The 21,316-nt window shown below is 37.2% G+C and overlaps 3 protein-coding genes across 3 annotated transcripts; 1 reads left to right on the top strand and 2 right to left on the bottom strand.

The window, feature by feature from the left end:
- Positions 1-7,350: 7,350 nt before the first annotated feature.
- Positions 7,351-7,857, top strand: LOC115230841. The gene has a single exon (XM_029800966.1). It carries the CDS (start codon positions 7,351-7,353, stop codon positions 7,855-7,857), a length of 507 nt encoding a protein of 168 aa, XP_029656826.1.
- Positions 7,858-14,518: 6,661 nt separating this feature from the next.
- LOC115230840 lies at positions 14,519-15,601 on the bottom strand. The gene has a single exon (XM_029800965.1). It carries the CDS (start codon positions 15,599-15,601, stop codon positions 14,519-14,521), a length of 1,083 nt encoding a protein of 360 aa, XP_029656825.1.
- Positions 15,602-15,732: 131 nt separating this feature from the next.
- LOC115230839 lies at positions 15,733-16,386 on the bottom strand. Its single transcript, XM_029800964.1, has one exon. It carries the CDS (start codon positions 16,384-16,386, stop codon positions 15,733-15,735), a length of 654 nt encoding a protein of 217 aa, XP_029656824.1.
- Positions 16,387-21,316: the final 4,930 nt, after the last annotated feature.

Here is a 21,316-nt window from a genome sequence, read left to right as displayed (position 1 = left end):
CCATAGTTGCTTAACGTTCTGAGGGTTTCTATTTCTGATTTTGCTCTTTAAATAATGCCAGCAATTTTCTATTATGTTGTCTGGTAATATCTTCGGAATCGCCAAGAAGAGATCCGAGTTTTCGGACGTTTCGCCACTTCTCATCTATGCGAGTTGGCATACGTTCGATGGTAATTATTTCGGTTTTCTCTTCGTTGACTTTGAGTGACCATTTATCGAAAATTGTTCTTGCTTTCTCCATAATAATTTCTATTAATTTCGGATCCTCCGTAATAAATTCAAGTATACAGTAAACCAAAATAAAAAACGAACACTACATTTTTCCTAAAATTTCCAAGAAACGAATCAAAAAAAATATCTAAATAGAATTTTAACAATATATAAACAATAACTAATATTTTTATTTTTGCAAAAAAATATATTTACCGCCTTTTTACGGCAAAAGTATAATCTGAACCAAAATAAAAAACGAACAAATTTTTTATTTGTAAATGTTATTAAATATATGATTTTTTTACAAATTATTAATATTTTGCACGCTATAATAACTTATTATGGCCAGACAATTGAGTTTTGAAGAAAAGGGAACAATGCCAGCAATTTTCTACCATTTTCTCGCATAAAAACAATTCTATGACGCTGTTCAACAGAAAGTCGTGGCATACTGCTTTCAAATTAATTTAAAACACGTTTCCGATACGAAAAATAGAAAAAAAGTATAAATTTTATTGAAATATAATGAATTTAAATAAAATGTCTAAAACATATGACTGGGCCAATTTCGACAAAATCCTTAAACATATGAAGAAGTCGAAGATAAAGCGAAGATAAGATATGAAAATGATAAATATATAAATAATATAGATAATACTTACTAAAAAACTTTTATTTTATTGGATTTTTCTTTAGAAAAATCAAACACTGGGATTTTTTCAGAATGTCTAAAACATATGACCGGTACTGTAGATGTTCGTTCGGTCCCTGTAGTGCTTTTCGGAAACGATCTTGAGTTTTCTCGATTTTAGTGCGGTTCGTTCCACTGATAAACCCTCCCCACGCCTCACAAGCATAGCTAAGGGAGGGTTCGATGAATTGCCGGTATAAGGCTTGTCGTGCAGGGAAGCTGATACACTGTCTGCATTTACGAAGAAACACTTTCAAGATGTTCAGTTTCTTCATGCACCTCGTAGTAATATTATCGGCTTGTTGAGAGAAACACATATGACTGTCGTAAGTCACCCCGAGGATTTTCTGAGATTTTTGAAACGGGATTTCCATGTTATTTAGGTACAGGTTCACCACCGTTTTCCCAAGCTTCCTTGCTGAGGTCATAAGCGTGGTGACCGATTTTTCCGGACTCGTTGATAGTCGGTTTAGCGAGAGCCAACTTTCGAGATTGTTAAGGTGGTTCTGCAGTTTTGTGCTCGCCGTGTTCACCTCACGGCTCCGGGTAGCAATTACGATATCGTCAGCGTATGATAAAATGATTGAGTCTTTGTCGTTTGGTAGCGGTAGATCCGATAAGAATAAGTTGAACAGGGCTGGTGAAAGGGGGAAGCCTTGAGGGACCCCGTTTGGAAAGTATCGAGACATCGATCTTGTATTGTTTTGTTGGATTCTGTCTCTTCGGCCGCTGAAGAAGTTAGCTAGCCACATTTTCAGTCTTGGGTGAATTCCACTAAGGTATATTTTCCTGGTCAGTATTTTCCTGGAAATGGAGTCAAAAGCCTTATGGATATCCACTGAGCATATAACCGTTTTTTGTTTATACGGTTTGGTAGATAGTCCATCTGAAATGAAGTTCGTCAAAGTGACAAAGTGCGAGGTGGGTGATTTACCACATTTAAATCCATGTTGAAAGTCCAAATCCGAGAGATATTGTTTGATGTGGTTGAGTATAAGTTTTTCCAGAACTTTGGAAAGGACGCAGAGGAGAGATATTGACCTGTAGGACGCCGGGTTGTCTTTTGGTCTCCCTGGTTTCAGAATAGGGCGAATGTGTGCCATTTTCCACGATGTGGACATTGCGTTGTTGTTTATAGAAAAGTTGTAAATTTGACAAAGAGCTGATATTGCCACCTGTCCTAGGTTTTTCACCAGAATAGTAGGAATTCCGTCAGGTCACAAGAGCCAGTGCTTCTTAAATTTCTGATGGTCTGAGACACCTCCTCTTGAGTCCGACATCTTCGAGGTTTCAACGACTTCAAGCATGGTCCATCGTATTTCCTGTGGGGGATGTTGCTGATCCCAGCGTAGAACTTTATCAGTTTGTTGGTGAAGGGAACCGCATTATCCTCACCCGATTTAGATCTCTCAGGGGTTGTGAATCTTCTTAGGGATGCCCATACTTTTGTTAGTGGGACCTCCGCATTTAATCCTCTGGCGAACTTTTCGGCCATCCCGTACCGTTTGTTTTTTGCAGATTGTTCTATGACTTTATTCAGTAGTCTGATCCGGTGCCGGTTATCTTTTGTAAGATGAGAGCGACCTTTCAATGAGTTCCGTTCCTCGATTAGAGGTAGAATCCCCGACGGAAATTTTCTTACTGGTTTTGGATAAATTTTCCTCATTCTTAAGAATGATTTTCTTCCAATCAAAATTGTTCGGTAGAAGTGCTTGAGGGCGTTATCGATCGAGTCGAAATCATGTACATCAAAGTTAACCAGTGCTTTGTCAATAGAATAGGCAAAATTGACCCAATCTGCGTGCTTGTAGTCGTATTTCAGGTTGCGGAACCCCTTTCTAATGGGCGGTTTGACTTGGACTTTTATAATTAGCGGATTGTGATCGCTCCGTAGATCGTAGGTAACGCCCCATTTGACCAGAGGTGCGAGGTTGGAAGAACAGAGGGTCAGATCGGGGGAGGTAGGCTTGTCCTTGGTGTTGTATGGAGTTCTTGTGTGCAGTGAGGGGTTGTTCAGGATTACAAGGTTGTCCAATTGCTCGAGAATAGACTTTCCTCGGGAGTCAGCGGTTTGTGACTTTAACCAATGCGGGTGTTTTGCATTCAAGTCCCCACAAATAATTATCGCGATTATCAAACGGGCGTAGATCTGGGAAGAAGGATTGAGTTATGTTTCTTGAAGTACACATATGTCGATATCATGCTTGATCAAAAAAGAGTTTAGTTCTGTTGATTTTCCAGTAACTCCGTTGATGTTTAGTTGGAGAATTGATATATGTCTCTCTGGGCCGGGATTAGGTTCCACATCCCCACAGATAGTGAGAAGGGCAAAACGGGAGAGTGCTGATTTGGGGTTAGTAATATGTTCGGGTGAGGATAATATTAAATAATATTCCATCATACTTTTTACAGACGAGAAAGTCTAAATGAGATTAAATACCTGCCATTGACTTGCTTTAATACCAATTAAATTTCATTTCTTTTAAATCAATATTCATTACAATAGATATTAGAGTCCGTGTTTCGACTTTATAGGTGATAATAAGTTTTTTAAGAGTTAGGGGCTCCCCATTTTTATAAAATCTCTCCAGTATGAAGCCCTTGGAGAATACACTCATCAAGAACTTTGTGAAATCACAACCAAACCCAGTACGGGATTTTCCGTACCATGAGCTCAAATATTTATTGTAATGAAAATTGATTTTTCTAACTTGATGGTCATTTTGAAAAGATCCTTCCCTGTTGAATAATAACTCATATAACCCATTAAGTCTCTGAGATATCTGTGCTTAACAAACAGTTTGTGAGCCACAGATTGAATCTGCAACTTCGATGAAATCCAAATACATTTCGGATGTATTCACCAAAACTCGAGCGGTTTCTTTAATTGAATTGATATGCTCCATTTATTTTATTCAGACAACTACTCCTAAAAACGATTACGCTATTGAGGATAGAATTTATAATTTTATCCAATGGAAATTTTATTTTTCAATAAAATATACTGACTAATATTAAATTATTTTTTTATATATTTTAATATTTTCAAAGATGCACATGGTTTTAGTAATTTGTGTGGTGCATGTATAGAAGGTCATTTACTTTTGTATTTGATTGCCAACAGCATGCTAAATTATTATTGGTATCTTGATGATTCCATTGACATAATACTTAATCTTAAAAACTCTTGATCTATTTAAATATTACAGCCAGGTAGTCGGAGGGATTGCGAGGTAGTCAAGGAGCAGGCACAAATCAAGAGCTCACAGAAACTTACCAAGACTTAAGTTGCCTACGTGGTTTTTGTTGCAACTGTGATGGAGAGGTGATATAGGCGAGGTTAAGCTAGAGAGTGGCATAGTACAAAGGGACAGTATGTCTACGATGGTGTTAGTCCTGGTAATCTATCGAAAAGTAGTTATTAGTATATTAAATAATATAATTGCATATCATCTTAGGTGGTGATTGTTTTAAGAAAAGTTTTATTCGCCTTAAAAAGACTACGAGTATCAAAGATGACTCGTAGCCAGATATGAGGCCTAAATCAATGCATTGTCGTTACCCTGGTCTTCAAGTTTAGGCCTGGGACAGATACGGTGCTACATATTTCTAATTTAAAGCAAATCTCTCACGTTGATTTAACTGTTAAAGGCTCCATGGCATTATTCCTGAACCAAAGACAGTTATTAATCTTGAAATCAAGCACATGTCACCAGAGAACACAGAAATCACACTTTGCTTCATCAATATCAGCTGCCAATGGCTTGGAGCAGCATCTCAGTGATTATCAATTTAGAGGTCTTGCTTTAGGTTTTTAAAGGTTTCTGATTGGCTAAAATCTACTGTGCTATTTTTCCAATTTGTAGCCTTTTGTTTTTTTGTCTTCAAAAGTTGCAAGAACTGATGATTCAGAAATAATTTGCCACGTCTCCTTCGTGAGGTTCGATATAGAGGTTTCTTATCAAATACTATGAAGGGAATACAAGATTGGGACGTCCACAGTAGACAAAATATAGTCAGCAATTAAGCATCCCATTCTACTATTCACATCTTTAAAAAAGTAAAGTGTTGAAAATTTCAATAAGAGTTTTGCAAAGTTATCAAAAGCTTTCTGACTTGTCACTGGCCATCTATTTTTTGAGGATCTATAAGTGTTCTTGCTTTGTGGTTACATCAGCGATAGGAACATGGTGATAACGAGGGTGACTTCGACTTTATTTCGATCGACAATCCTGAGGCCGGTCCATCCTTTACGGGTGCTACTGACAATTAAAGGCCCTTCGACTGCAGTTACATAACAAAAACTCCTTTTGTACTTTGCGGATTTCATTGTAAGCCCAGTAAAGTGTTTCCCTGAGGACTTCATGCAACTCAGCTGGTTCATTCCAGATAACTGCAGTTTTTAAAAAAAACTGTTCGATTTTTTCATAAGGAATTTGACTAAAAATAGTCGTCCTCAAATTTTGTAATTATTAAGAACTGCAACGTCTTGCTTAGGGTTGATGAATTTTAAACTTTCATCACAAAATCTGACGTGCAAACTTTCCGACCACCAAACACGTGAATCAGGGAAATACAGCAGTCGTATGAACTCATCTAATACTACTGTATGTGTAAAACTGTCCTCTCCCGAAAGATTGGTCGAAATGATCCCCAATGACAGACACTCGTCCACCTTCAGTCCCCAGAATAGACTACTCATTGTGCCTAAGACTACACGACATAAAAAACCCTGTCAACAACAGATCCCCAGTCCCTTTGTCGACGGTAATGAGTGCTGACGTAGGAAACTCTCTCAATCCCATCATATATTCCACCGAGAGTCATCGGGGACCAGAAACGTCGTGATTTCGGACACGTGAATGCAGTTCAAGTACTCGAGGAACTGATTTCCCTCCACTTGCATTCTCACAATCCAGTCTTTCCGATATCTCCACATCACAAAAAGGGATTGTCCTATCCACGTGTCCACAGGGGCATTTCGTCCCTTCAAAGTGCCAGTTGGGGTACTCCTGCAAACCCATAGACACGTCCTCACCCTGTAGGTACTGAAATGGCTCATTACAACACTCCTGGCCACGTCCCACAGCACCACGAGACCTCTTCGGAATGGAATCAGAACTGACCCGGCCGTGATAGGGTTCTCATCCAAGTTTTCGACGGACAGCGGATTGAAGTTGAAGTCCCCCAATCTATTAATCAACTCAACAAAGAACAGACTTGGGCAAAATATTTTACTTTTAGTAGTTCAGACTTCTTTGAGGATTGTCTTTGAAATGAGACTTTTTTGTTGTTTTTCGAAAAAGAGTGTTTTTTAACTGTAATTTATTGAAAATGTATTTGGTAGTAGAAATTGATGGTAAAGTTAAGTTAATGCACGTTCGCGTTGCCAGTAAACAAAGTTTATGGTTTCGCTTGTGCCATGTTTTTAACTATTTTTGTCGTTAGCCCTTTTCATCCTTTCCGTCGTCTTGTTCTCTTTCCGATTTCGTCCAGATCGTCTGCATCCTTCAATCGGCCTCCGATCGTAGCATATTCCTTCGTAAGTATTCCCGGAAAACAGTCTCTTGGACGTCCTCTATATTTAGAGTATTCAGTATGGCCGAAAAATTCTTCCATGGCCATATTGCAAGGTGTTTCTTTCTTCATTCGTAAAATATGTCCAAACAGGCGCCAGCGGGTTTCAAGTATATTTAGACTTATGGGCCCACAGTTAGCTAACCTGTATAATTTATCATTTGATGTTTTCTTCGGCCACGAATAGCCGAGGAGTTTTCTCAGTTGACCCCTGTGGAAAGAGTCAGGTTGCTGCATGTTTTTCTTTGATGTTCCCCAAGTACCTGCGTTGTACATGAGGACAGGTCGGACAAATGCATCATATAATCGTAGGCGCATCTTAGTCGAAATTTGATTTTTTCTCATTCAGATAGATTGAAGTTTTTTAAGTGCAATTGTTGATAATATTTTTTGTCTGGTAATATCTTCGGAATCGCCAAGAAGAGATCCGAGTTTTCGGACGTTTCGCCACTTCTCATCTATGCGAGTTGGCATACGTTCGATGGTAATTATTTCGGTTTTCTCTTCGTTGACTTTGAGTGACCATTTATCGAAAATTGTTCTTGCTTTCTCCATAATAATTTCTATTAATTTCGGATCCTCCGTAATAAATTCAAGTATACAGTAAACCAAAATAAAAAACGAACACTACATTTTTCCTAAAATTTCCAAGAAACGAATCAAAAAAAATATCTAAATAGAATTTTAACAATATATAAACAATAACTAATATTTTTATTTGTGCAAAAAAATATATTTACCGCCTTTTTACGGCAAAAGTATAATCTGAACCAAAATAAAAAACGAACAAAATTTTTTATTTGTAAATGTTATTAAATATATGATTTTTTTACAAATTATTAATATTTTGCACGCTATAATAACTTATTATGGCCAGACAATTGAGTTTTGAAGAAAAGGGAACAATTATAGGTATTTACAAATGCGGAAAGACGTATCGCGAAATACAACGTATAACTAAAAGATCACTTGATACCATATCGAAAACAATTCGAAAATATAAACAAAATATTCCATGCACAAGAAAATATGGTTCTGGTTGTCCCCGGCTCCTAAATGAAGAAGATTTTAAAAAAATTAATAAGGAAAGGATTGAAGATCCAAATTTTAATTGCGTAAAATATGCGAAGGCACTGAAAGAAGAAAATGGGAAAAATGTAACACCTGAAACAATCAGAAATACACTAAAACAAAGAGGTTTCAAAGCATTTCCGCCTACTAAAAGACCACATCTTACTAAAAAACACAAAGAACGAAGAATGGAAATCTGTCAAAGATGGAATATGCTACCATCTACTTATTGGAATCACTTTATATTCAGCGACGAATGCAAATGTTCATTTGGTACTGTTGCATTTCATCCTGCACGAAAATAGCCTCTAAATGAATTAATGAAAATTTTTATGAATATTAGATCGAAAATTTAAAAAATTGAACTATGCCGATTATGTAAATTTTATTCTAATTTTTTTTTAAAAAATTTGAATTTTTTACCGGCTTGTGGAGATGAATGATACAGTTGTCATGCGAAAATTTGGAAAACTGAAGGATTATAAACTTCCCCGTACAGAAATGGAGTCAGTTGCCTTCCTTCCAGAGGTTGGAATCTTTCCCAAAGAAAAAAAATGTCAAAACAGACATTTTATGACCCTTCTTCAACAGCAGGAGAATACAACATGGGTGTGCTATAAAAGTGGGTGTCGAACATATAGTTCTATTAGAAACGGTATAAGAGAGTACTTTATTTTTAGGTACGTGGCTCGAAGGCACGACAGTAACCTTACAGTCATGTATTCGCTTTATGTACATGTGGAGTTTCGACAGACACAGTATTTTATGGTGTCGGCGTCAACTGGAATGGAGCAGCCATACAATTCGTACTTGGTCTCACTCCCAGGTTTGCGCATATTATTTAGCAAATCGTCCGAACACACTGATTGGTATTAGTGTTAGATTGTTAGGTGGTATTGGCAAAGTTGTCCAAGTTGACGAATGCATGTTTTCTAAACGGAAAAACAATGCAGATTCTCCCTCAACAATGGGTGTTTGGGGGAATCTGTCGTGGAAGTAAAGACTGTTTCATCAAGATGGTTCCAGATCGCTCCAAAAGAACTCTAACCGCTGCAATACAGGAAAATATCGCACCGGGATCAGTGATACACACTGACAAATGGAAGGGTAATTCTACTTTATTCTTGCTGATAGGTTATTCAACGCCAGATCTCAATTCTCTTGCTTATGTGCACCTTACAGTTGGCCATAATTCGTTTATAAATTTGCAGACGAAATTTTGTAGATCCGAGCACAGGTGCACAGAATGTTGAGAGGTTCAGATAATAATTATGAAAATATAGAATGTGGGGGTGCGCAAAATGGCGCAATAAGAGACAAAGGGGGACGTCACTTCATGGGTGCATATTTTGCAGGTATTAAATACTCCTAATACATTTATAGAATTTTTATGGAGAAGGCAAAATATTTTCATCAGTGTACAGCCTGTCCTACAAGTAGAGAGCTAACCTAATGAGTAGTGACTTGATCATTCTCCCCGGCTACATCGACTTTGCGGCAGACCAAGTGGTATGTCTAGAGTGCCATTTCAGAACTTGAAAACCAATTTAACCAAAAAATAGTCCTGAATTGCCCATTCGTATCATCCCCCATGGACACGGTGACAGAGTCCCGAATGGCAATCGCCATGGCGTATTGACTGACCGACATTGGTAGTTGGAGGGGGGCATAGGGATAATCCACAACAACTGTCTCCCCGAGGAACAAGCCAGTCATGTCCGACTAGTCAAATCCTCCAAACAGGGCTTCATTATGAACCCAGTTGTCGTCTCCCCCAGCACTACTGTGGCAGAATACAAAATCCTGGTCAATAAACATGGCTTTTCTGGCTTCCCGGTGACACTTAATGGACGGTTGTTGGGCCTGGTGACTCAACGGGACATTGATTTGTGCTGTGTGTCCGACCAGACGAGGATGGAAGTGGTTTGCCTCGACTTGTCACTGCAGGTGATGACCCCCGGAGAGTCATTGGTCACTTCTAACGACGGGATCAACTTCCAAGACGCCTACAAGACCCTCCGAAATGTAAAGAAAGGGAACTCCCAATCGTCGACAAAGAGGACTGTCTGGTTGCACTGGTCGGGATCTATTTGTATCACTCAGGAAGGTCAGTCACACCCACTAATCCCCCAGTCATGGCTGTTGGTCGAGGACAGGCCAGTGCTGTGTACCACGTCAGTCAGTTGGCCAGACAATTCGGAGTGCCAGTCATTGCCGATGGGGGAGTCCAGTCCCCGGGACACATCGCCAAGGCAATTGCCCTGGGAGCCTCCACAGGTACCCCATTCAGCTACATGCACTAGTCATGATGGGATCCATGTTTGCTGCCACCTCCGAATCCCCCATCGAGTCTGCCCTCATCAACGACGTCAAAGTGAGGCCTTATCGCGGAATGGGGTCACTCGATGCCATGGAGTTGACCAAGGATTTCCAGGCTCGATATTTATGGTTGGGGTATTACTCATCTTAGCCACGGTCCTCCATTCAAGTGGCTCAGGGGGTTTCCGGCACAGTCCTCGACAAGGGATCCGCCCATCTATTCCTCAAGTATCTTTCACAGAGTTTAAAGCAGAGTCTTCAGGACATGGGAGGACTGTCCATTATACATTTTCCTTCTTACTGACGAGATCACTCGCCTCGAAGGAACACCTCACTATTCGGGAGATAATTTCTTAGTTGAGAATATAAATATTTTAATTAATTAGGATGATGAATATTAATAATACACAAAGAATGGTCATATTTGTGTCATTTCCTGATATCTCAGCATATCACGTTGTCCCCACATTTGACTCATTGCAAGCTTGTATAAATAATATAAGAATTACTCAGTCGGCACATAGCCTTGGTCCTCTGGTGGTTTTAAATACTGATGATGAAGTTCCTTTGGAATACACTATGTTCGGGTATCTTGGACCAAGTCGCTAACTTAATGCGTAGGAAGGTTTGAATAAAAATTTAGGCAAAAAATTGTACTTTGGAAAAAATCGAATTGACGGACAAAGAATTTAATAACGGAAATGGCTAAATTAATTACACAATTGAATATTAGTGGTAGAAGAAAGAATGTTAATATTTGTGTCATTTCTTAATATCTAGGGCAATTTAAGTGCTAAAATGCTATTTTTACTTTTTATATTTATTTAATATAAAATTGAATTTGGAATAATTATTTTTTAATTTTGTTAAAAAAAACATACATTATAAATGCTATAAATGCTATTTTTAATTTTAACTGCTAATTTTTTTTAATGCTAATTTAAATTGCATTTAAATTTTTTTTAATGCCACCCATAAATTGATAATAATTAATTTAAATAAAATAATTAGCACGCTATTTAGTATTTTGAGTGATGCCAAAACCCAAGTGTTCGTTGCTTAAGAAAGCCAAGCGTATAGTCTCAGAATTCAAAGATGAGTTCTGTATTGCTAAAGATGGCCTTTTATTCTGTTCTCTTTGTTTATCCAAAGTCAACTGTGCAAAAAAATTTTCAGTCAATTCTCATCGTTCTTCTTTAAAACATCAGAACAATATGCGTATAAATGTAATACAATTGTAGGTCATTCATGTGAATCAGTTCAAACAACATTAACTGAATCAATCAAAGTAGATTCGGTTAAAGAAACGATCACGGAAGCTTTTGTATAAGCAAACATCCCGCTATACAAATAAAAAATGATTCGATCAAAAAAATGTTTAAAACATTTAACATTAACACTCCGTCCGAATTTTCATGCAGAACTACGGTTAAATTTCTTGCACAAAAAAGATAAATGAGTTGGAAAATGATTAACGTATTAAAGTTTATTTTTTAACTTTTAGAAACGAAAAGATTTTTATAATAATTGATGAAACAGATATCCGAAGGAAAAGTTTTGTAGTGATTCTAATTGGAAGCATTCGCTTTCCAACAAAATCCTATTTGGTTGAATGCATACCACTGGAAAATCATGCCAATGCTGCTATCATCTGCCAAATAATAGATGACGTCATTAGAGAAATGAAGATTATTCGTGACAATTTTTATCTGTTAATCTCAATGCCGCTCCTTATATGATTTCTAGTGATATAAAAGTATCTAAATAAATAGGCGATAAAACTTTAATGGTCATGTATAACTACATGCATCATTTGACTTATGTTTCTCATTTGTTACACAATACGGTTTTACGTATAAAGTCTGCATATCCGGAAATAGATGGCTTAATTGCAAGCATTAAAGCTGCCACAGTAAAAAACCGAAAATGTCGTAATTTGTTCAAGGATGTTGGATACCCACCTGATGTCGTAATAACTAGGTATTCTTTTTTTTAATTTATGCAGATGAGGAAGTTGGGTTAAAGCAGCGAAATATTATTTCACGAATTTTGAAAAATTTGTGAATTGAAGATCGAAATAACGACGCCCTCAGTAGTTTGGCTTTAAAATGAAAGGAAGAACTGCCTGTACAGTTTGGATTTTGTCGGTTGAAGCCATAATCCCTGTACAAATTAATTTTATTGGACATTTCAAATTTTATTTTGAGTTTTTCGTGGTTTTTAGTTCTATTAATTCTTATTGACATTCATCGTCAGAATTTAGATTATTTAATTTCATTAGAAATTATTCCAATTTCAGAATATAGGCTAAGAATATTGGAACAAATTGCAGGAGACTCAAAAAAGGTTTTCACACCACAAATATTAATGCGATTTGTTAACCGGGTTGAAAGGTATGATCCCCGAGTTACTCGTGGTGAGGACCTTTATGATTTAACAAATAAGATTTGTTCTGTTTCCCATAATATGATTACAATTATTATATACAAAATTTTGATAAGATGCAAACTTTAATTTCAAAATTGTAAATTTGAAATTTTCAATTGCACTTAGAAGTTTGTAGTTGACAAATTTCAAGTTCATAATTGACGTAAAAATGCTAAAGACTGCGCGTTGACATGAATCTGCATATCCGTGCACTGACGTCAGCCTAAGAGTGGTGTTGATGGAATAAAGCACCACAAATGACGAAAAAGGAATAACTATTAATATCTCTTGTTTTGAGTTATACAGTACCGCTCAAATGTTTCGGACCACCCTATTTTTCTCAATTTCCAAGTCAATCCTAAATTATTTTTATACGGTTCTTTAGAGAAACTTATTAGATAAGCTTAAATACATTTATTCTATTCTAAAATTTTCTTTAAATATTTTTGTTTGGCGCCAATTGAATATAATTGATTTTTGACTCGATCATATGTTCCGGACCAGTTGCAATCATATGTTTCGAACCAGTTAAATCTCTTTAAATTTAAATAATTTTTGATTCAATTAAAAACAAAAGACTAATAAATAACAAATGCCGCGTGTTTCACTGGTTGATCGGGTCGCTATCATCACTTTTTTTAAAGATGGAGCTTCACAAAGAGAAATTGCCGAAAAATTAAAAATATCCAAAACTGCTGTTCAAAGAACAATTTCCAGATATTCATCCGTTGGACTATATTCCGACAGACCCAAATCTGGTCGACCGAGATTGTTATCCCCAAGATCTGAACGCAAATTAGTGAGAATTTCGAAAGCAGACCCCACAAAAACGGCAAATCAAATTAAATTTGATATGAATTAAATTCTATTGTAAGCACAAATACAATTAAAAGATGCCTACAAAGAAATAATTTGAATGGGCGAAAGCAATGCCCAAAACCAAGTCTTTCCATATGCCATAAAAAGGCTAGAAAAAATTGGTGCATTGAGAAATTAACTTGGAGCCAAAATGATTGGGGTAAAATTATTTTTAGTGATGAATGCAAAATAAATTTGCATTCAAACACAAAAAATTATGTTAGAAGGCCACCAAACTCTAGATTTGACTCAAAATATTGTTTAAAAACACGAAAATTTTCTCCTAGCATTATGGTCTGGGGAGCTATTGCTGCAAATGGATGGAGAAACATTGTCTTATGCATTAAAAATGTTGATTCCGCAGAGTATCAGAGAATTATAAATGTTGGACTCGAAAATTTTTATGATGAGACCATGTATCTCCAGCAAGACGGCGCTCCTTCCCATCGGTCCATGTCGACAATGAATTTTTTTCAAAGGAAACAAATAAAAATCTTAGAAACTTGGCCGAGCCAGTCACCCGAACTGAATATTATTGAAAATATGTGGTCGGTACTAAAACAAAAACTTTATGATCTGGAACCAAAAGATCTTCCAGAGCTCTGGAATTTGACCAAAAAAATTTGGTACGAGATTGATAATTCGTACATTGAAAAATTATACAATTCACTTCCAGAGCGAATAAATGCTGTTATAACGAACAACGGAGGAAATATTAATTATTAACTTTTTATAAGTTTAATAAATTTTCGGTTTTTTTTAAACTGGTCCGGAACATATGATCGAGTATAAAATCGATAATTTTAAAATTGCGCCAAACATGAATATCTGTCCAAGTTTTTAAAATAGAATAAATGTGTTTAAGCTTATCTAATAAGTTTCTCTAAAGAACCGTATAAAATAATTTAGGATTGACTTGGAAATTGAGAAAAATAGGGTGGTCCGAACATTTGAGCGGTACTGTACATTATCTGAAATAAAACTTTTTATTTCAAAAATCGGCAAATAATAGAATTTACCCAATAATAGAATAAGTAATTTGTAGCAAGAATTTGAACGTAAATATTTATTAGAAATCTTCGATTGTCCCCATTCAATTCACATGAATTAAGGTACATACTAATTATTTAATAATTTCAAAAATATAACAGAATAAATAAGAAGCTCATAATACGCTACGTCGTCTGTAGTAAGGGAATCCGAAATATAAAAATGTTTGATTTATGTTGAGATAGCGATAATTTGAATGATTTAAATGAAATAAAAATAATATCCAAAAAGTATTAAATGGTTAAGATGACAAAAAGATTAAATTATTATTATTATTAGCACTGTCATAGGAACATAATGTATTTAAACTAATTAAGTTCCCACATGTGCCACATATGAGACTATCTTTTCGGTCATAATTTTCCATGATGTGCGGTTGTATGCTATACTCCTGAGAGTATCTAGGTCGTCTCCATTTTTCAGTTGTCTTTTAACGCGTTGTAGTTCTTTTGAGATTACAATAGGTAATGTATTTCGTGGGCGTCCTCGGGACGCAGATCTTTCGTCCTTTGCGTAATATGATTCCATTGCCCAGTTAGCATAGACATCCTGGTCGAGTCTTAGAATGTGGCCCAATAGGCGCCAACGTGCTTCGGTAATGTCCACACTGACGGGTCTGCTGTTGCAGATATTGTATAGGGTGGAGTTCTTGATTTTCTTTGGCCAGTTGATGCCAATAAGAATTCTTAACTGTCTTCTATGGAATGCATCAAGAGATTTTGATTCAGACTCAGATATTCCCCATGTTCCTCCGTTGTACAAAAGTATGGGTTTAATAAAAGCATTGTATAATTTGGCACGTAAGGCCGTTCCAACCTCGCGGTTTCGTAGCCAAGTGGTCCGCAGTTTGTTAAGTGCAACAGTCGATAGCATCTTTCTCCTCATAATGTCTTCACTATCTCCTAAAAGAGTTCCAACTTTTTTCGAGTTTCGCCATTTTTCGTCTGTTCTATTTGCCTCCCGGTTGATTGTTACATATTCGGTTTTTTCTATGTTCACTTTTAAGAACCATTTTTCCAGTGCATGAGGAGCAATGTTCAGCAGTTCTTCGAGTGTCGACTTATCATGAGACAAAAAGTCTACATCGTCGGCATATATCACTTCAGTTATTGAAGTAGTCTTCACTAGTTTTCTCAGATCTCTTAGTGCCGCTTCAAGATAGACAATGAATAGTACAGGTGATATTGAATCACCTTGGGGCGTTCCAATGCTTGTTTTGAAAGATCTTGATTGTACGGGTCCGATCTTCACCGTTAACTCGGTGTCTATAAGTAGTGCTCGAACCATTCTGATCGAGTCATTGTCAAGAATGGTTTTGAGGATCTCCATTAGCTTGTCTCTGCGGATTGTATCAAATGCCCTGCTCATATCAATGCCCAATATTGTGGTCGCCATTTTAAATTTCTGAGATATGGCACAGATCCATCTATGTCCCCATACTACATCTGCAGTTGATCGCCCAGGCCTGAATCCACTTTGGCTAGCCGACAGATATTCATTAACAGGGTCCTTAATACGTTCCAGTGTTACGAGCGAAAGATTTTCCTTATTGTGTTCAAGAGTATGATTGGGCGAATGTTGTTAAGAGGACCTTGCGGCTTGTTGGGTTTTTGGAGAGGAATTAGCGTTCCTTTCCCAATAGGCGGTATGGTATTTCCATGGAACATCTCGTTCAGGAGATTTGTGATTATAGTTGAGATCTCCATTGGGGAGTACTTTATCAATTCACCGTTGATGTTGTCTGGACCCGCCGCACGGTTGTTTTTTAATTTTTTTATAGCCTTCAAAACTTCAAGGTGTGTTATTTTGTTGTTTAGATAACGTTCTTCACCCTCATCGAGAGCATCGGCCCTGCCATTGAATAGTATTTCGAAGTGGTCGGCGATTGTATTTACCATTTCGATTGGGTTTCCAATTGTTTTCCCATGTTCATCGTGCACAACCAGTTTTGTTTTCTGTTGTCGTCGGCGTAGTAGTCTGATGGCTGCGTACATTTGCGCACCATCCTTTAAGTCTTCAACTTCTGATATTCGAGAGTTTAATAAAGCTTTCACGTATTTAAGATTTTCCTTCTTGATTGTTCTCGATATTTTCCTACGTTCTCTTTTGAGTTTTTCCTTTGCCTCCTTGTCGTTGGTGTTTTCAATTTTCAGTTGGATGGCTTTTTGTTTTGTTGCCATTTCGGCAACATTTGGATTCAATGGGTTTGAGTGGTTTCTGAATGCAGTCGTTCAATGGTTTCCGTTGCAGCTTTGTGAATAAGTTTTTCTAATATATCCCAGCTTTTGTTTGGGTCTTTTACCGTTTCTGTTACTTTTAGGTTTTCGATGATTGCCTGGGAGTATTTTTCCTTGGTAACATCTGATGTAATCAGTTTTTCCACTGAGTATCTAATTCGGTTTGATTCATTTTCTTTTGAAAGAGGCGATCCAAAAATTCTTTTCAGTCTCAATCGTGCCACAATGACTTTGTGATCGCTCAGTGTAAGTGCCCCGCCATATGACCTGGCATCCAGCAATCGATGTTTTTCTTCTTGTCTACAGATGATATAATCGATTTGATTATAGATGTTGACGTACTCCCCATTTTTGTTTCTTCTAGTCCCGGTCCACGTGGTTTTATGACGTGCCGCATGAGGAAAGACCGTATTGCATAGCAGTAGCTTGAATATGCTGCAGAAGTTCACAAGCATTTCACCTGGTGCATTTCTTATCCCCCGTCCATGTCTGCCCATGAACACTTCTTCACCACGGCCTTTGCCTGCCTTAGCATTCCAATCACCGGCAATTAGTATAAGGAAGGATGTTTTTATACTCGTGTAGGTCTTTGATAGCATGTGATAGAAAGAGTCTAGTTCATCCACGTTCTTCTTCAGTCTTCCACTTTGTGGGGCGTAGACATTTATAATGCTGATTATTCGATCCGTGTTGGTCAAAGTTTTTTGTCTCAGTTGTAGTACACATATGCGGTCGTTCACACACGGTAGTATTTGTGAATTGAATTCCAAAAGGTCTTATGAATGCCAAACCCCTGCCCATAATGACGTGATTCTGATGGAAGGAGAATGATTCGATACTCGTTGTGTATCTCATCTAGCCCGCCTTTGACCTTCGTTTCTTGAAAGCATCCGATAGTTGCACCATATGCATTCAGATCCCGGCATAGGATTTTTCGCTTGGATAGGTCAGATAGTCCTCTGACATTGAATGATAGCAAAGTAAAATCTCTTTGTAGCCTCATATGTGATTAAGACTTTGTGCAATAGAGTTGCGTCACTAACTCAACCGAAAAGATTAAATTATTGTCGAAATATCACCAAATTAATTACAAAATGTCGAATATTATACGAAATTATGTAATTCAACAATATATTTAACCAATTTTAATACAAATATTAACTATTAATGTAAAAAATATAATTTGACTAAAAAATTAAAACAACAACAAAATACATTATGCAGTTAAAATTAAATTAAGTATACTAAAACGAATTTTTCATTATAATATAATTAAATATTTTTTTTAATGTATAAATAATAATCTGTCCCCTCTCCTGCCGCCGGAGGGCAGGCCGCTAGCCTCGCTACGGAGCAATCAACGACGTAATCTCAAAAGCATTCAATGCTGCTGGCTTCCCCAATGTGCTAATATCCGCCGGATTGAACAGAGGAGACGGCAAACGGCCGAATGGGGTGACTACCTCCCCATTCCGGAATGGCAATTACCTCATCTGGGATGCCACGTGTTTAGACACGTGGTCCCCATCCGCCATACTGTCATCTGCATATTCTTCCAGCTCGGCCGTTGCTTTGGCGGAAGCCCCGCAAAGTCAAAAGTACAAGAATTTTGTCTTGACTGTTCAACAAGTTAAAGACAAAGTATTGTGGCTGATAAAATTGCAGGAGTAATTAATTAATGTGTTTATTGCCAGGTAAATTTTAATTCTATAATGCTAGACTAAAAAATTAATGGCGACTAAGCCGGAAATAACGCTAATCATCGCACTTAGGGCTAGATGTCTCGCAGATCTCATTGATCTTTGCAGATATTCTGAATTTAACGATAAATTCTCTTGGGTATTTTGGATGAAATTATTAATTTAAAGATTTTTGTAATAGTTGATTCCTTTTCAAAATATGTAGTCGAATTATCAAAGTTGAAATTAGCGGTAATAATGTAGCTAATCATTTCCAAAATGTTTTTTATTATATCGGACCACTAATCATCCTCCAAACAGACAATGGTAAATAATTCTGTAATTCTTTAATCTACGAAGTCTGTGAAAAATATTTAATTGAGCATTGCGTAATAGGTCAAGTAGAGAGGTTACCAGTTGACTTTAATTTTTAAAGGTTCAACCAAAGCATAAAAGGGGGGATATCTTCAGCAAGTGTCTTTCGTGGATATTTTGGCCGATATTGTTTATGATTACAATAATACCATACGCTTTAAACCGGAAAAGTTTCGTGCCGAGGAGGCGACATAAGTCGAGATGCAAGCATCTTACGACTTCATTGTGTCTCTTTGTGTACTCACAATTCAATATTCTGTTGCATCGTGTAGCGAGGTGGTCGAATGACTTCTTAGCCAGTTTATAGTAAGGACAATTTACATCTCGTTCTGACCAGAACAGATTTTTATCTTGCAGTAAGCAATATAGACCCTCACTCCTTGGGCTTATATTGCCTTTCTGCAACCACAAAGAGGATTCTTTAATATCGGAATGATTGTTTTTGTTGCATTTGTAAAGTGATGAATGTAAACTTTTCGTTTCGATTATATCAAGGAAGTATTTGAGTTGAATTTCCTTTAAATTTTTTTACGTTGATTTCATTGTTATCTTTGGTGTATTTATGCTTTAAGTAGTCTAACCCTAACCGTAACACTAACCCCAACCCTCATTCACAGCAATGATTTTTATAGGAGCTATGTTGCTGGTGTGCTCCCCACTAGTAGGACCTGTTGCAGCATCTCAGGTTCCAAACGGTGAATCCAGCTGACTCGTCTGCGAACCGAAATTTTTTGACTAAAGGACCCGGACTTCTGCAACGTTATTTGGGTTTTTAAGCATTCGGCGATTTCGACAGGAGGTTAAACCTCTTGATCTTTCTCTGGATTCCTTTCCTGTTTCATCTGTACCGAGTTTCTTTTCGGGATCTTTGTTAATGAAGTCTTTTCCAGTCTCTATGTTTCTGAGTTTCTTTCCAAACTTGTTGACTTTTACCTTGAAATAATCATCGTATTACTGACGCAAGTCAATTGATGTTATTTAATTTTTTCATTCTTTTCATAAGTGTCTTCTTTGTGGTTTCATAGTCCATTTGAACTTTGACCATATTATGCGAGAGGATTTCAGTTCTGGAAAGCAACGTCTTTGACAGGGAAATCACACATTTCACGCGCCAAATGAGAGACCTACCTTACCTGTCATCCCTTCGGAACATTTTTTCATTATCTCTAAAAAGACTAACCGGTTCCAAGATAGACGGGAATCCCGCGGAATCGAATGCCCTCTTAATGACTTCATCTTTAATAAAAAATACCAAAAATTGATACTTCTTCAGATTAATCAAATCCATCTGGAATCTTTCATTTGGACCAGTGATTCTCAAGTGTGCGGTCTTTGGATTCAATTATGTCCCGTTGTAAACTTTTAGTTGTCTTTTTTAATATAAATAAATTTTATTTTTATTCTACTTGTATTGATTTTTTTGTTTAATTGGATTCAGAAGGAATATTTCGTGATGCAGTTTCTTTTAATGATTAATTTTTTTTTTAAATAATAGTTTGTTAAACAAGAAAGAAATTAAAGATAGCTAAGTTAATTAAAGGCCTCACGAGACACCCGACCAGCCTCGCGAATGGCGAAGCCGTTCCCTCGGATCACAGCAATCGACAGACGTTCCAGGAGCCAAGAAAACTCTCTTGGATCGTGACTAGTCCTTGAAATCCGTCGACCGAGCGAGCGAAGGAAGCGGAGTGTCTTGGGACCGAAGATCCCGGAGGACTCCAAGGCAATTGGAGTAAAGAGCAGCGAGTTGGACAGGTGGCCGTACTTGAGAATCTTTCGCTCCTCGGCCTGCCTGGAAGCGTGCCCAGGATTGGCGGCGGACAGAGCGAGATTTCCCAGCGAGAACGTGTCCGAACAGGTAGAATCCCAAATAAGGGATTTCCCCTGCTCGTAGGGGAAGGTGGACATGCCGTCAGGGCGTTTGCCATCCCCTCTATCCAATCCAACAGGTTCAAGGATTGACGGGATGCCTGCTAAAGCGAGGGCTCTCTGTATGACTGAGTTGAGTTCATTGTGACGGGGGGCACGACCGGCACTCCGCCGGCAAGCGAGGGGATGCAAACCGTACTCGTCAACAGTTCCCCCACAACGGCATTTGTGCGTCTGGCAGATTTTCAGCCCGACACGGAGGGAGATTGCAATTCTTAGGCACTGATTAATTTATCTGAAATTTCATCATTTTTGAGATATTTTTTGATTTTATTCCTCTAATCTGGTTTCTTCACTTTTGAAATTTTTCGATTTTATTTTTTTAATTGTTATCGACCATGAATAGACTGTGCAATTATCAGATTTTGAAAACCACTAAAAAGGAAAAAGCAAAAATTATTAGAGATTTACATAATTGATTCTTTTTAACTGCCGAAACTGACAAATTCGATTATGCTACTGTTTAGATTTCTTAAAAGATAGAGGCAAATAAAATTTAAATTAGTCATGTAAATTTCAATTTGCCTATATTTAAATCTCCTTGATTTAACAGGCTTTAATTTTTTTCCTTATAATACTACAAAGATGAAGCTGATTATCATTTTCTTACCGAAACAGACAAGTTCGATTATGCTAAAGTTTCAATTCCTTTAAACATAGAGGCAATTAAGTATAATGGCTTTGATTGGATAATATACTTTACATAAATTTCACTAAATAAATTTACGTAGAAAATTTAATATAAATTACTGATTCGCGTTTACAAAATCATAAGAATGTCCTATAAAGAGAGATCTGAGAATGTTAACAAACAAGAGAATATGAACCATATAACAAAAAAAGAGAAACGAGGGAGATGTGCTTAAATGGTGAGAGAACTTAGACAACAG

This window comes from Octopus sinensis, unplaced genomic scaffold, assembly GCF_006345805.1.
Source record: "Octopus sinensis unplaced genomic scaffold, ASM634580v1 Contig16528, whole genome shotgun sequence".
NCBI lineage: Eukaryota > Metazoa > Mollusca > Cephalopoda > Octopoda > Octopodidae > Octopus > Octopus sinensis.
Note: the sequence above shows the minus strand (reverse complement) of the source record. Positions and strands in the feature narration are given on the sequence as shown.

Bases quoted from the DNA above. Each gene is read 5' to 3' on its own strand.
- LOC115230839 (XM_029800964.1), bottom strand. From the start codon at position 16,386: ATGGCAACAAAACAAAAAGCCATCCAACTGAAAATTGAAAACACCAAC.
- LOC115230840 (XM_029800965.1), bottom strand. From the start codon at position 15,601: ATGGCGACCACAATATTGGGCATTGATATGAGCAGGGCATTTGATACA.
- LOC115230841 (XM_029800966.1), top strand. From the start codon at position 7,351: ATGGCCAGACAATTGAGTTTTGAAGAAAAGGGAACAATTATAGGTATT.